Source organism: Neltuma alba, unplaced genomic scaffold (genome assembly GCF_004799145.2).
Source record: "Neltuma alba isolate B1F8T4 unplaced genomic scaffold, ASM479914v2 tig00010421_pilon, whole genome shotgun sequence".
NCBI classification, from domain to species: domain Eukaryota; kingdom Viridiplantae; phylum Streptophyta; class Magnoliopsida; order Fabales; family Fabaceae; genus Neltuma; species Neltuma alba.
In genome coordinates this window covers 1,119,039-1,133,464 of record NW_021635323.1, presented here as the reverse complement: position 1 = coordinate 1,133,464, position 14,426 = coordinate 1,119,039, and the positions used below count along the sequence as shown (strand labels likewise).

Genomic DNA, 14,426 nt, shown 5'->3' with positions numbered 1-14,426 from the left:
CCTAATACTAAGGAAAATTCTAGATAAGCACGCTGCATCTGCAAAAATATGTGAGGAAAACTCTCCTTCTGTTACCTTAGCACAAACAGGTACTGCACTAACTCATGCTCTTAGCAGTAAAGTTAAACCCAGCACTACTTAGATTGTGAATTCAGGGGCCACTCATCATGTTACAGGGTTTAAGGGTTTAAGGAGTTATTTTCTGAATTTACTACTGTTTCTGAGCATGAAACTGTTGAGGTAGCTAATGGACAACATGCAAAAGTAATGGGTTCTGGCACTGTTCACATCTTAGAAAACATTGTCCTAAGAAATGTTCTATATGTTCCAAACTTCCATTGTTGTTTGATATCTGTGAGATGCATAGCTTCTCAATTAAATTGTCCAATTATTTTTGACAAAAATGGTTGTGATTTTCAAGATTTGACATTCGGAAAAAAGATTGGGAATGTAAAGGTACGGGATGGGCTCTACTGCATTCAAGGAGCATCATCAAATAAAACTCATGCCGTTTTTTCTACCATGTCTTGTGAAGATTTTACATTGTGGCACTCTAGGTTAGGCCACCCTAATCCTAAATATATGCAATTCTTGTTTCCTAGTATTGATAATAAAACAATTTCTAAGTTTCATTATGACATGTGTCATTTTGCCAAGCAAATTCACATTTCTTATCCTTCTCATCCTTGCACGCCAACCCATCCCTTTCACTTATACATAGTGATGTATGGGTCCATCCAAAAAAAAAATTCTAAAGCAAGATAGTTTGTAACTTTTATTGACGATCACACTCGACTCACTTGGGCTTTCTTGATGAGGGAAAAAACTGAAGCGATCACAATCCTTAAAAACTATCATGCCTTTGCTCAAAATCAACTCCAAACCTCAATAAAAATTCTTCGAAGTGACAATGGCAAAGAATATTTGAACTCCTCTTTTAAGAAATTTCTAGAAGAAAAGTGTGTACAGCATTAAACTTCTTGTGCTCGAACACCACAACAAAATGGGGTTCTTGAAAGAAAAAATAGACATCTCTTAAAAATAGCCCAAAATATCATGATAGGCAGCAATGTTCCTGATAATTTTTGGGGGGCCGCCATTCTTACCTCTACCTACCTAATAAACCGCATGCCTTCCAAGACTTTACAATATCATACCCTTGTCTAGAAATTGAAAGAGACATATCCCCATTCTCCTCTCCATAATTCTCTCCCACAAAGGGTCTCTAGGTGTACAACTTTTGTATTCAATGAAGGAGGGGGAATGCTAGACTCTAGGGCCATCAAGTGCATCTTTCTAGGCTATTCCTCACAGCAGAAAGGGTACAAATGCTACTGCCCTATCACACACAATTGTACATTACCATGAATGCTAAGTTCGTCGAGAAACAACCCTGCTATCCCAAGCCAACTATCCCAAGCCACCCATTCAGGGGGAGAGAATGACAAATGAATAGCTTGTATGTGATGTGTTTCTCAAACTGCATAGCAATCAAATAGACACCAAACGTCACTAGGTATACCCATTCTCCTTCAATTCCTCTCCCCACCACTAATCCTGACCAATCCAGTCTAGAAATTAGTCCAACAGAACCACCAAACACTGCAAAATCCTTGCCTGCACCTGTGTTTCAGGATGCTAACCCTTTTGAACCTCTTTCTAACCTACCTAAGTCCTGGACAGAGGCAAAACTGAGTTGTGATGAAGAAAGCCCTACTTCCACACCAACACAAACTCAAGATTCAATACCTGAAGCAGATCTTGAGGATCTACACTAACCCATTGCACTTCAAAAAGGAAAAAGAACCTATACTCAACATCCTATTGCTAGGTATGTTTCTTATGAGAAATTGTCTCCTAATATGAAGGCATTTGTGGCGAATGTAGAAAAAGAAACTATTCCTAAAAGCTCCAAGGAAGCTATTGATGGTCCTAGATGGAAACATGCCATTGAAGAGGAATTAAGGGCACTACATAAAAATAGAACATGGAAAATTGTTGATTTGCCAAAGGGAAAAACTGTTGAGCAGTAAATGGTTTTTTACTATCAAGTATAAGCTTGATGGGAGTGTGAATAAGTATAAAGCAAGACTAGTTGCCTGGGGCTTCACTCAAACCAATGGTATTGACTACCAAGAGACATTTGCCCCAGTTGCCAAACTAAACACTATAAAGGTACTCTTGTCACTTACTGCAAATCTAGATTGGCCCTATACCAACTAGATGTTAAGAATGCCTTTTTAAATGGTGATCTAGAGGAGGAAGCGTATATGGAAGTGTTCTTAGGAATGAAAAATGCTGAAAATTCTTATAAAGTTTGTAGATTGTACAAATCCTTATATGTGTTGAAGCAGTCACCCAAGACTTGGTTTGAGACTTACTCGGGGAATCAAGACTTGGGGCTACCATCAATGCCAATATGACCACACATTATTTGTTAAACATTATGGAGACAAAATTATAATTCATATTGTATAGGTTGATGACATAGTGTCGATAGGAAATGATGCAAACGAGATCATAAGGCTAAAGAGAAAATTAACAACAGAATTTGAAATTAAAGACCTTGGATCACTATGATATTTCTTCAGCATGGATGTAGCATGAACAAAAAAGGGGATTACTGTGTTGCAACGAAAGTACACCATAGACTTACCAAAAGAGACAAGGTATGTTGGGGGCAAAACCAACTGATACTCCAATAGAACTCAACCAAAAACTGACCATTAGACCTGATGGCACAGTTGTAAATAAAAAAAGGTACTAAAAAATGGTGAGAAAATTGATTTATTTGTCACACACTAGACCTGATATATGTTACCCAGTCAGTGTGGTAAGCCAGTTCTCAAGCAACCCCCAAAAGGAGCATATGACAGTAGTCTACAGAATTCTCAAATACCTAGAAAAAACACCAGGTCAAAGCCTGTTCTTTGCAAAGGGCAACGCTAGAAGTATTGAGTTATTCACAGACGCTGATTGAGGAGGTTCTAAGGCGGACAGGCAGTCTACTACTAGTTCTTGCTCCTATATATGGGGAAATCTTGTAACTTGGAGAAGCAAAAAGCAATCAATAGTTTCTCAGAGTTCTGTTAAATCCGAATATAGGGCTTTGGCTCTAGGAATTTGTTAAGGTATGTGGATAATCAGACTATTAAGGGAGCTCAAGATCGGAAACATTGGACCAATAAAGGTATGGCACAATAACATTTCTGTAATCAAGATTGCCAACAATACAATACACCATGATCACACCAAACATGTGGAAATAGATAGCCACTTCATCAAAGAAAAGTTGGAGACAAAAATAATTGACCTCTTATACATTCCCTCAGGAAAACCGATTGTAGATGTCATGATCAAGTCCCTTACTCAAGAAAAATTCGAGGGCTTCATAGACAAGCTAGGAATGATCAACATCTATTCACCAACTTAAGAGGGAGTGATGGAAATAGGCCTGCCGCCTAGGCCTTCTCATGATTTAACCTAGTTTTAAATCTATAATCTGCAGTATCTTATCTGTATTTATTATTTTTTGAATCTCTATTATTATTGTCCGAGATTGTAGCAGCCTTTTAAGGGATTAGAATCAGATTCTATTCTCTCCTTTTCCCTATATATGTAACCCTGACGTATCAATTAAGTTTCAGAGCTGTTTTCCCATATTTTATTTCAAAAAAGATAAATTCTGGTTGCTGCTTTGATCACAATAAGCCATGAATGAGCAGCAGCTCCTAAAATAGAAATCAATGTTATCAACACAACAGATGTAAAAGGAAAACTCCAAAATAACCAATTGCAATATATCATTTCTAGTTTGATCCACTAGCTGGTACTATTACTTTGGAACAGAACAAAAAACTAAGGCAAAACGATCTACACCAAATTAGTGAAAAAAGATTCATCAATAAAGGAAAAAAAATGTTACCTCAGGTGATATCGCGCGATGAATAAGATGGGCATGGTTGTGCAAGAAGTCCAGTGATTCTGCTACCTGAAGTAAGCCATGCTTCACTTCCAACAGTCCCATGTCCTGCAAATAAATCATGTTCAGTAGCAAAGAGATCTCCATAGAATTGTGATTGTGAATGCAGTAATTATAATGGTAAGTATAGAAAACAACGCATGAATGCATTAGAAATTTTAAGATATCCACAACTCCGCATTAAAATAGAAGTTAAGGGCACTAATAGATCAACCATGGGCCTTCACTTAACAGCTTAAACTTTTGGATAGAGCGGCCCTTGATATGTCATCAAAAGATTTTATGGGCAAGCAGTTAACATTGTTGCCCACATTATCTTGATTAAAACTGAGTCGCAAGCTTTCAGGATAAAGTATACAGAGCCTATGCTTAGACCACTTTTGCAGCCCGAAAGGCTTTTGAGGAGAAATGGATTTAATATTAATAATTATAACCTAAAATTTGACTTTTCCCCTTGCTAGCAGATTTTTTTGACAAGTTTTGCGCAACCCCATGATCAGTTAAAGTGGAAGCAAAATAAGTGGGGACCACAAACACAGACACACCGAAAGGTGGCGGGCATAAATTTAAATCTGGGAATCAAACTAGTTTGATGGGCATCGCTGTAGATTTCAGCTGGTTTAGAAAGAAGAAAGAAACAACTTGAAGAAAAATGATGCCATAATTAGCCTGCTATTAACCAGCTACCATAAAATATGCATTAATTGAAACTTTAGAACAATTGAACATGAAATCGGACCACAAAATTCAAAATCAAGCCCAAAAGTCGGTCATTTAAGATAGCACTACCTTTAGTTGAAAACCCATACATGTTATTTCAACCTAAAGAGTATTAAGAAAACGGAATATTGGAGCAAAGGATGATAAACGATAAGCCCGAGCATAGAAGAATAATTCAGCCTATATTAAAATCAAGTGTTCGATCTGGCGAGCAGCCAATGGTACTGCGTTTTGCAAACATCAAATATAAAACACCATATCATGCACGGACATATTGTAATCCCAACCACCAAAGCATTCAGTCATTAGATCACACAAAACAATCAAAAGCTCAGACATGCGCTAACTGATGCTACTTACCATTCCCCTGAGCTCCTTAGGAACATTCGCAACATTCTCCAGGTTCCCAAGAGTATTAGCCACCGATGCAAACAAGGGTTCAGTCACCATCGCCATAGCATTCTTGCTCTCATCCAACGCTTGCACTACATGCACTACCCCGGGATGCCTCAATCGCACCAGTTTACCCGCATCGGCCCGAATCAAATCCAAAAACGAATCTTCAGCTGCCTTGGTCAGCCCAGCACGCATTCGCGCCTCCGACAGCACCCGCTTGTCCAGGATCCAAACACAAACAAGGGGGTACTGTTGCTGCCGCGATGGTTCCCTGGGCCTAGCCGAGTAAAGCCTCCATGCGAGACCAGGCCCAGCGGACGCGATCTGATCAAGAAGGTCGTAGTCCTGGAGAGCCTTGGGTCCGGTGACCTCCTGCACGGTGGTCTGAACCTTCTTCTCGATGACCGCCGCGGTCTTAGCCAAGGCTTGCGTTAGGGTTTTCATGTTCAGAGACATCTTTGAGGATTGACCACAGAGTGAAGGATTCTGAAGTAGAAGAAGAAGAAGGAGAGGAAGGAGAAGGAGGAGGAGAAGACCGGCGATTTGGAATTGTGAGAGATCAGACAGAGCATGACATCTTACCCTTTCTCTCTCCGTCCGCTCTTTCTCTCTCTCCTTCTCCGTGTTTCAGGTCTATTAGCCTATGCTTCATGGGAGGCGGCTTCGGTCGTCGGTTGTATTGTTTCTTTGGCAGTTTCCTAATTAAAGTGTGCAACTAAAGTGTCATTTTTTCCGCAACCAGGCAAATTAAATCTTGAAATTACATTATTTAAAACATTAAAAATTATTATCCAGAAATATTGTATATATTTTAGTTGCTAGTGAAACTTGTTATCAAGGAACAAAAAACCGGATCGGACATTAAACCGGTCAAGACAATAAGTCAAGGATTACTGGTCAAACCGGGGTCGGACCGGTCATATTAAAATAATATAATTTAATTCACAATATTAAAATAAAACAAAATTTATAAATAATAATCACTAAAAAAAAATATGAGAAGCCACAAAAGTAGTTTAAATGTTTAACAGTACCAAGAAAACACATTTTTAATCCTCCACATTAATTCAAACTATGCTTCTTGTAGGTTCTAAAATAGCTTTCAGATTTACTTCCATATTAAAACTTCCAGACTTTCAATTCCGTTAGCACTCAACCTCCTACACATGCATACATTCTCCCATAGCCTTATAATCTTCTTATACAAACTTTAATCTATGCCAACATATCCTCTAATCATTTAAAATTCCTATCCATTGGTTAGTAACCTTAAGCACATTTCAACAATAAATTTAAATCGACTCCTCTACCTTTCATAATCTGGAAATTATTCCCAACTTTAAAACATCAATTCAAGCCTATCCTTTAAACTTAAAATCGTATATAACTTAAAAATTTAAATTATCTAAGACCCTCCTTTCAATTCATCAACTCCAAGCTTCTTCGATCCCTTCAAGAATGTAGATCTAATCAATTAATTTAATCGTTCAACATTCAAGACCTACAAGTTAAACTCAATATAATATATTAGTTCAGTTCTTCCCTCTTATCTCCATGAATTCGAGTCCCATGAACCAAACATATATATTCAAATATATATCTACGCATATATAAAACCCGAACGCTCCAAATGCTCATATACAACAAATATAGAAATTTTCTAGATTCAAAATACATTTTTAGAACCAGCCTCGCTAATCACAGAAGGCAAAATAAGCACCAATCAAGCTTATATATTTATTTATGTGTATCCTGTTTCTAAAACCAACCCACCCAACACCAATGCAACAGAAAGCCAAAATTACAGTTCCCAACTTCGGTTACTCTTGGCGAGCATGAGTATACCGTACTAAGAAAAATAAACAACATGCAATCCAACAAGCTCACTCTATAAACACAACCTGTAATCATCCTAAACCAGCAACTTATTCCCCTGTTCGGCCAGTAACAAAACAGAGCAAAGAATTTGAAACTCAAACTTGTAGAAATTTCAACCTCTGTTCGACCAACCCAAAACAGAAGTATCTAACATCATGCAATGACTGCGATTTTGGAGGTCAGACTTGCGGCGACTTGTGATGACTACCATTTTGGAGCTCAGACCCTTAGACTTGCGAGCTCAAACGGTTCAGGGAGACCGAAGATTAGACTTGCGATGAGGTTGAGGGAGACCGGAGATCAGACTTGTGATGACTGCAATTTTGGAGCTCTGCCGGAGACCGTCTTACCGTCAGTGACGCTAGGGAGCAGGTATTTTGGAGGAGGCGATTTTGGTTTTTGGGAGGGAGGCGATTTTGGTTTTTGGGAGGGAGACGAGCTGCTGTGCGAGCTAGAGGAACGAGGAGTCAGATACAGGGGAGGGAAATGGGGGAACTTCGACGGGAAAGGAAATCAAAAAAGGAAGAAGGAATTTTTTTTATTTTTAATTAAAATGAGGTCGTTTTGGGGTTCTGGCAGATAAAAAAAGGGAACCGGGTAACCTAGTTAACCGAGATTATCCGGTTCTATACCAATTATGACCGGTTCAACAGTTTTTTACTGGTTTGATTGGCCCCCGGTCTAGCTATTGAACCGGACTGGACTGCAGACTAGTTCACCGGTTTTCCAGTCGAACCGGCCGGTTCGGTCCAGTTTTTTTCCCCTTGCTTGTTATATCAGACATTCATGCTCATTACTTTCTTGACAGATAATTTAAATTTTTACTAGAGTAATATAATATAATTAGCACCCGTACTCAGCATATCAATATCGAAGTATAGTTGGAAATAAAATTATGATTAAACTCCTACACAGAATACAAATTCAAAATAATTAATAGAATTAAAGAGATAAATCATAATTCTGCTTTTAAGTAGGAGGCAATTTTTAAATTTAAATGTAAGATAATTAAGACTTAATTATATGCAAGATAATTAATATTAGTGTTATCTCAAATTTAATTGAAATTCTGCTTTTAAGTAGGAGGCAATTTTCTTTGGCCCTAAATTTGATAGAATTTTCAAAGTTGGAATCACATCAACTCAAAAAATAATATCAACTGCTATATCAAAAATCTACACCCATCTTAAAAAATGTGCCCACAAAAAAGTACAATTTGATTGTTGTAATTATTTATGAATCAAGAGTTTTCATTGTACAAATCAAAATCTTCAAAACAATGTTTATGCATCATTAGAACTTCATCTCATATTATTGATGTGACAACCTATAATTGCTAGAGACCCTTGTCTAATATTACATGTTGAATAAGCATATGCTAAATTGGTTGGAAACCCCAATTAGGGCAAGTATTAGACAACCTACTATATAAAAGGGGTTCAGCTTCATGTATTAGTTGGTTATTGTCTCGAATTTAATCTTTTATTAGTACTTTGAATTAGATGGTTATGGACCTTAGCCTATATATAAAAGGGGGTGGTGGATTTATATAGGTAAGATAATCACTCATGCAAAATGGAAGAGAAACTAATATAACAATTTTGGTGGATCTACCGAGTGCTAAAAAAAAAAAAAAACATGTTACATGTGCATACTAAGTAACGTTGATCTACTCAGTATTGCAAACAATGGATCTACCCTAGATGTATGTGGACTTGCACTAATGTTGAGGAGATGAAGAAGCTCATAGAGCAAATGTAGAACTGAAGAGAATGTGCCTCTATGTGTTGGTTTTATTCATGTCTCTTTCCTCCCTCTTTACAAACAAAAGGGGGGTAATTTTTCTTTGGCACATGATTTGGGATACATAGCTACCATCTGCCACAAACTTTCTCCACTTTCTGATCAAGCCATATGCATGTCCTTGTGTGGCTTGAGTTACGTCCATCATTCTCAAGGCTACAGGATAAGTATTTTATAAAACTAGATATATCTCTCATGCGTTACATAGGAAATGTTGTCCCAAGGAGTGTCAGTTGTGAAAATTGTATAAGATAATTCTACCTTTTTGTTTTGGATATATAAAAAAAACAAAATTCAATTAATAAGGGGTGGGGGATTGTAGGGAAAGTCATCTTATTGTGTGAAACAAAGTTGAGAGATACATGCTGGTGCCATGATTGACGAATATAATATTGTATTATGAAACGCAAATTTTATTGACATGGTGGAATTATGGTAAACATATTTTGACAACGTAATTGTTCTATCTATAAAGAATGTCCTTTTTTTTTAGAACAAAGATATGAAAAAAAATGTGCGTTGAAGTATCTACCTCTATGTTTTGCAAGTAGGAAAAATTAAATAAACATGTGATGGATTTTTTTATGACAACTTGACAATGGGCTTGTATATGTTTGTTTATTGAATATGGCTTGAATGACTATTCAAGTTTATTTGTTGAATAGAATGACGTACGGATTGTTGTATAATTTGAACCTCAAAAAATTCAAGAAGGGAGAGAAATATTTGAAATAGTATCAATGTCCTTCATGTATGATCATGAAGAATTTATGAAAAAATCTATAGCATCCTGAAATTTAATCATGAGCTTTAGAGTTAAATTAGCAACAACAAAAAAGTATTAAGTAGTTGAAATTGGAAGTTTAAGACTTAAAAATGCTAAGATTAATTATTCGAGGTCATATCTCTGTAACTTTTTGGACACTCCTGAAAATTGAGCATTATCAAGGGTTAAATGATCTTATTTTTTAGTAATTTTTTTTTTTACATTGAAAAATAGACATCTCAAGCTTTCTAAAGAATCATAGTTTGTAATTTTTGGAAATTTGAAAGTAGTTATGAATTTTTTAAGTCAACCTTTTTGTTTGTGTTTTTCGTTGCACATTCATAGTGTCACATAATTTCAAGTACCTTTTTTGTGTTTTTCGCTATATCAAACACATCAAAATCTAGTTTTATAAATTAGTCAACAAGTGCCAAAAAAAATTAGAAGGGAGATGGAAGGGGATTGACTAGGCTCTGTTAGGGCTTCATTATCCGACCTATTGTGGGTGTTTTTCAACTTCCTAACATTCAAGTAAGCTTCCTAGACTTAATTTCTACCATTTCCTCTTAGATTTTTCAAGGTTTAAATAGTTGAAAAGTAAGGTCTTGGATGATTTTGGAATAGATGATCTTCCTATTGAATCTTTTGCATTTAAATGACTTAAACAAGGATACAATAAGATGTTTAATTGGTTAAATTTTGTTAACATTCTAGTTTGGTGAAGACTAAGCCTAGAATTTGATGTTAGAATGGGGTTTATGATGGCTAATGGTAATGTAAATATTGAAAATGAGTTTTTAATGAGTATGTTATATTAATATGAGTTAGACTTGAGATTAATCAGTTTATATTGTTGTTTTAGCTTGATTTTATCAGATAGGTACTCTGAGGTAGAACTTGAAGTTGTAAAATCAAAGATTTTGATTAATTTGAGTAATTCGATGTTAATGATTAGTTTAGTTGAGTTGTTTAAGCCACTAGGAATCAATATTTTGTGTTAGCATGATTGTTGATGATTCTAGTTGAGAGTGAGTTTCTTAGTATGGCTTGGAATCTTTCCTTGTCACTAATTAACCACTTAATTATTTTTAAACTAATGGTACATATGTGCAATTGGGTTGATTGTTTGTGACTTTGGATTGAGCATGAGGTTTTTGCAATTTGCATATATTGTATGTATCAACTAGCATATACTACCAATACGCTACATGGGATGATTGTGCACATACCAAATCACTCCATAACGTGTCATCTGAAACTTATTACCTCTTCACAGTACCCAATTACAATTTCAAATTTTTACTTCATATAACTATCTTCAATATAACAAAGGAATTTTGAATGATAATAACATGTCTCCTATATATTTGTGAAAGCTGTTTTAAAGGGATAATATATTTTACAATAAGGATTATTTTTAAATATTCAATACTTGATAAATAAATTACGGGTGATCCAACAATTCAATGTATGAATACTCATTAACAAATTTGCAGTGAGATGGATCTCTCTGTTTTTATGAAAACGGCCCATTGCTCCTTCCTAGTGAGCGTGCCTCCTTGCTTCTATGTGTGAGCATCTCTATCTTCCCTATCTACCATCTTCCAGGTTCTCTCCTTTGTCTCTATGGTCATGCTCTAGCTTAATTTTTGTTTTAAAAGTGAAGGGCCTCATCTTAGGTCACATGAAATGGATGTGTATGCTAATAGTTATAGCTGTTCAAAGTTGAGGCAGGACTTCTGGAAAACACTGTTGTGACCAAATGAAATATAATCTTTGATGATTAAACTGTACGAATTGAAGAATCTTTTGGCTCTTCAATGGGTGTTCATAGGAATTTTCAATAATTCTTCACATCATAGTTGATTTGGGGTGGCCTAACCAGTCACCAAACAATAAATGTGTTTTTATCAGTAAACTTCTAGTTTACTGTAGCATTTGTTTTAATGGTACTGATATTTGTATAGTACAAACTAGAAGATAATGTCGATAATTTTTTCATGGCATATTTTTCTCCATTTCTTACCATTGTAACATGTAGATATTCAATGTTCTTCTCATTTAAAGTCTCAACATGATATCCATTTCGACGAATATCTTTAAAACTTAATAAGTTCCTTTAAGACTTAGAGTAATATAAAGCATCATTAATAATAAATTTTGTTCCTCTGGGTAATATTATAGTTGCTCTTTAGGAGCCTTCAATTATTTTTGTATTACCCTTATAGTCTTGATGCTTGCACTATTTATTGTAAGATGAGAAAAATATTTTTTTTTAATCATTGAGTATGGCATGTGATGTAGCACTATCCATGAGGCATATATTTTTATCCTTGTGCCCAACAAAAGGAAGAGAAATATCCATATTCTTTACCAAAAGAAAAGAAATGCATTAACATAAATTCCATGATCAATAATGCTCTTTAAAAAAAAAGGAAATAAATCGAAGTAAAGCATAAACTAAATTAAAAAGCATAAATAAAGCAAACTAAAATATTTTCTTTATCCAAACTCTTCTAATCATGATTCCCAAAGAAATGAGCCACCTCCAAATGTGCCATGGCATCAAGGCCATTAACATCATCTAGCTCATTAACATTATCATTCTTGTATGCAAAATTTACCTTCACATCATCAGTTTAAAAAGTCAAATTTGCTTCCACATTATTTGAACTCCTTTTTATGGGGGCCTGATAAAGTTTTGCTAGATGCTCAGGTGTACGATAGGTACGTGACCAATGTCTTTTCATAATGCACCAGTAACATTGATTTTCAACAACTCTTGAAGGGCCATTCTTTTTTTTTTTTGCCTATTGCTAAGTTTCTTCTTTTGATGAGTATTTCGGTTATAATTGTTACTTCTACCACCATAATAATGGTAATTAATGCGTCCCCTCATTCACTTTGTTTCAGGATACAAATGCCTTATGCATGGCCTTTATTTATAGGTCTTCAAGCATTGAAGTCCTATACTAAGGTTACAAAGGAATAAAGAATATCATAATGGCATTAACAATGAGAAACTTCTCCCAAATCATTCATTAGGGAGGTTATGTAGTTTATGACACTTGAATGTAAGGAATCCTATGAGAATTCTAAGGATTAGAGGTTATGGGCATCCACTCATGCAATATTCATAATAGTAATATCTAAATTTTTAGGATTAGAAGTGTAGGAAATAGCCTGAAATACGTAGTCTGCCAAACCCTTTTTAGTAAGGGTCCCAGAGGTTTTCTGAAAGGATATAAGGATTCTTAGGAACCAAATGACAACTAGAGAGTTTTCTTGGTACCAATAAACAAGGAAGATAAAGACTTCAATGAAGTCTTAGGGGCCGAGTATGGGAAATTGAGATAAATATGGACTAGAGGTTATGATAGAGACCTAATCATAAGATGCCCAAACATTCTAGAAAATTCTCAGAAAATGGGAATGAGGTCTTGATGTCACATCCAGTAATATGACAATTAGGAATAAGGATATTTCTAAACATTTAAGGGCAAAAAAGGATCAGGACAAATAGAAGCATTGTACTGGAAAATAAGTAGTATGATCTTCCAAGTCAATTATGAATGTTTGACTAATTAAGAAAAATTGGTCAAAAATAATTATGAAAAAATATTTTCTAGTCTCAGAAAATTAAGAAAAAATAAGGACAATGTTCCTTGAAAATTATATGAGGTTATATAATTGGTTTTATGACTAAATTGCCCTTAGAGAAATTACAAAGGAATTTAAGGGAGATTTAGGCTAATTTGAGGCCTTTTAGTTGGAAAATTCCAAATAAATATTTGGAAGGAGAATAAAATTCTAAGAAAATTCCTATGATATTTCAAGGAATTATAAGAGATTATGGGACTAAAAAGAGACTCTCAGATGTCCAAGATTTTTTCTAATTATCTGGAGAAGTGGAAAAATCAATAATAAGAAGGAAAATAGTTTTCCTTTTTATTCAATTAATAGAAAATTGAGTTTGAGCTAAGGAGGGCATTTTGGGAATAGAAAAATGAGAAGAATAAATTATGGATCTGACAGAAAATAATTACAGAGGCCAAAGTACTGTAATTATAGAAAAGAAATTAAACCTGGACTAATAGTGCACTGACAAAGTGTAGATTAGAGTCTTCCACTTTAAATGACCCCTATTTTGCCATCTGTCAAGCCCCTAATGGAGAGTAATTAAAGTTGCCAAGTGTCAAGCCTTGAGAGGAGAGGATCTTGACTTTGGAAAACTAATTACATTTGGATTTATTTAATTAAGAAAGAGGTTTGAAGAAGGGATAGGCAAGTGACAAATGGTATAGCATTAAAGAATGGTGGTTGCTATATTTTTAGCATTTATGATGGTGGGTGAGATAATTGTTGAGCATTAAGTGAGCTCATCCTCCCTTAATCTCATATTGTTCTTTTCGGCTAAGGAGAGACGAGAGAGAAAAAGAGAGAACTTGAAGGGTGAACAAAGAGGAATCAACCACTTTGGATCAAGAAGGCTTGGAGTTGAGGTTAGTGGATGATTCTAAGCTATTTCTAGCTTGATTCTCTTGAGTTGGGTGGTTAAAATTTCTGGTTCTTTGCTTCCTTTTGTGCTGGCCAAAATGTATGATGTATAGGGGAGAAAGTTTTGTTGTTCAAACTAGTTAGAACACTTTAAATCATGGTAGTTTCAAGTGGTTTAGTGTTATATTTGAAAGATTTCATGGTTAGGTCTAGAGGAATGTTTTGGCCAAGTCAAAAACTCAACCCTAGGATGATTTTTTCAAAGTTTTGATGCTTCCATGGTGTTCAAAATAGAAAATGGTATAGGATAAACCTAAAGAACAAGTGTTGGAAGCATTAGAATTAAAGTTGTGATTTTTGGAAAAATCTAGACCCTACTCGACC

The 14,426-nt window shown here is 35.3% G+C and overlaps 1 protein-coding gene across 4 annotated transcripts in view; it reads right to left on the bottom strand.

Annotated features, from left to right (window-relative positions):
- Nucleotides 1–5,740, bottom strand: part of LOC114756529 (SCY1-like protein 2) — a 28,050-nt gene extending 22,310 nt beyond the window's left edge. For all 4 annotated transcript variants that reach the window (XR_003741467.1, XR_003741468.1, XR_003741466.1 and 1 more), the window contains exons 1-2: nucleotides 5,063–5,740; nucleotides 3,926–4,030 (exon numbers count right to left, since the gene is read on the bottom strand). Coding sequence is in view for 1 of the 4 variants with exons in the window: in XM_028945471.1 (XP_028801304.1) it covers nucleotides 3,926–4,030; nucleotides 5,063–5,554 (597 nt within the window). In the remaining 3 variants the exon portion in view is untranslated. The remainder of the gene's footprint in view (nucleotides 1–3,925; nucleotides 4,031–5,062) is intronic.
- Between the last annotated feature and the right edge of the window lie 8,686 nt (nucleotides 5,741–14,426).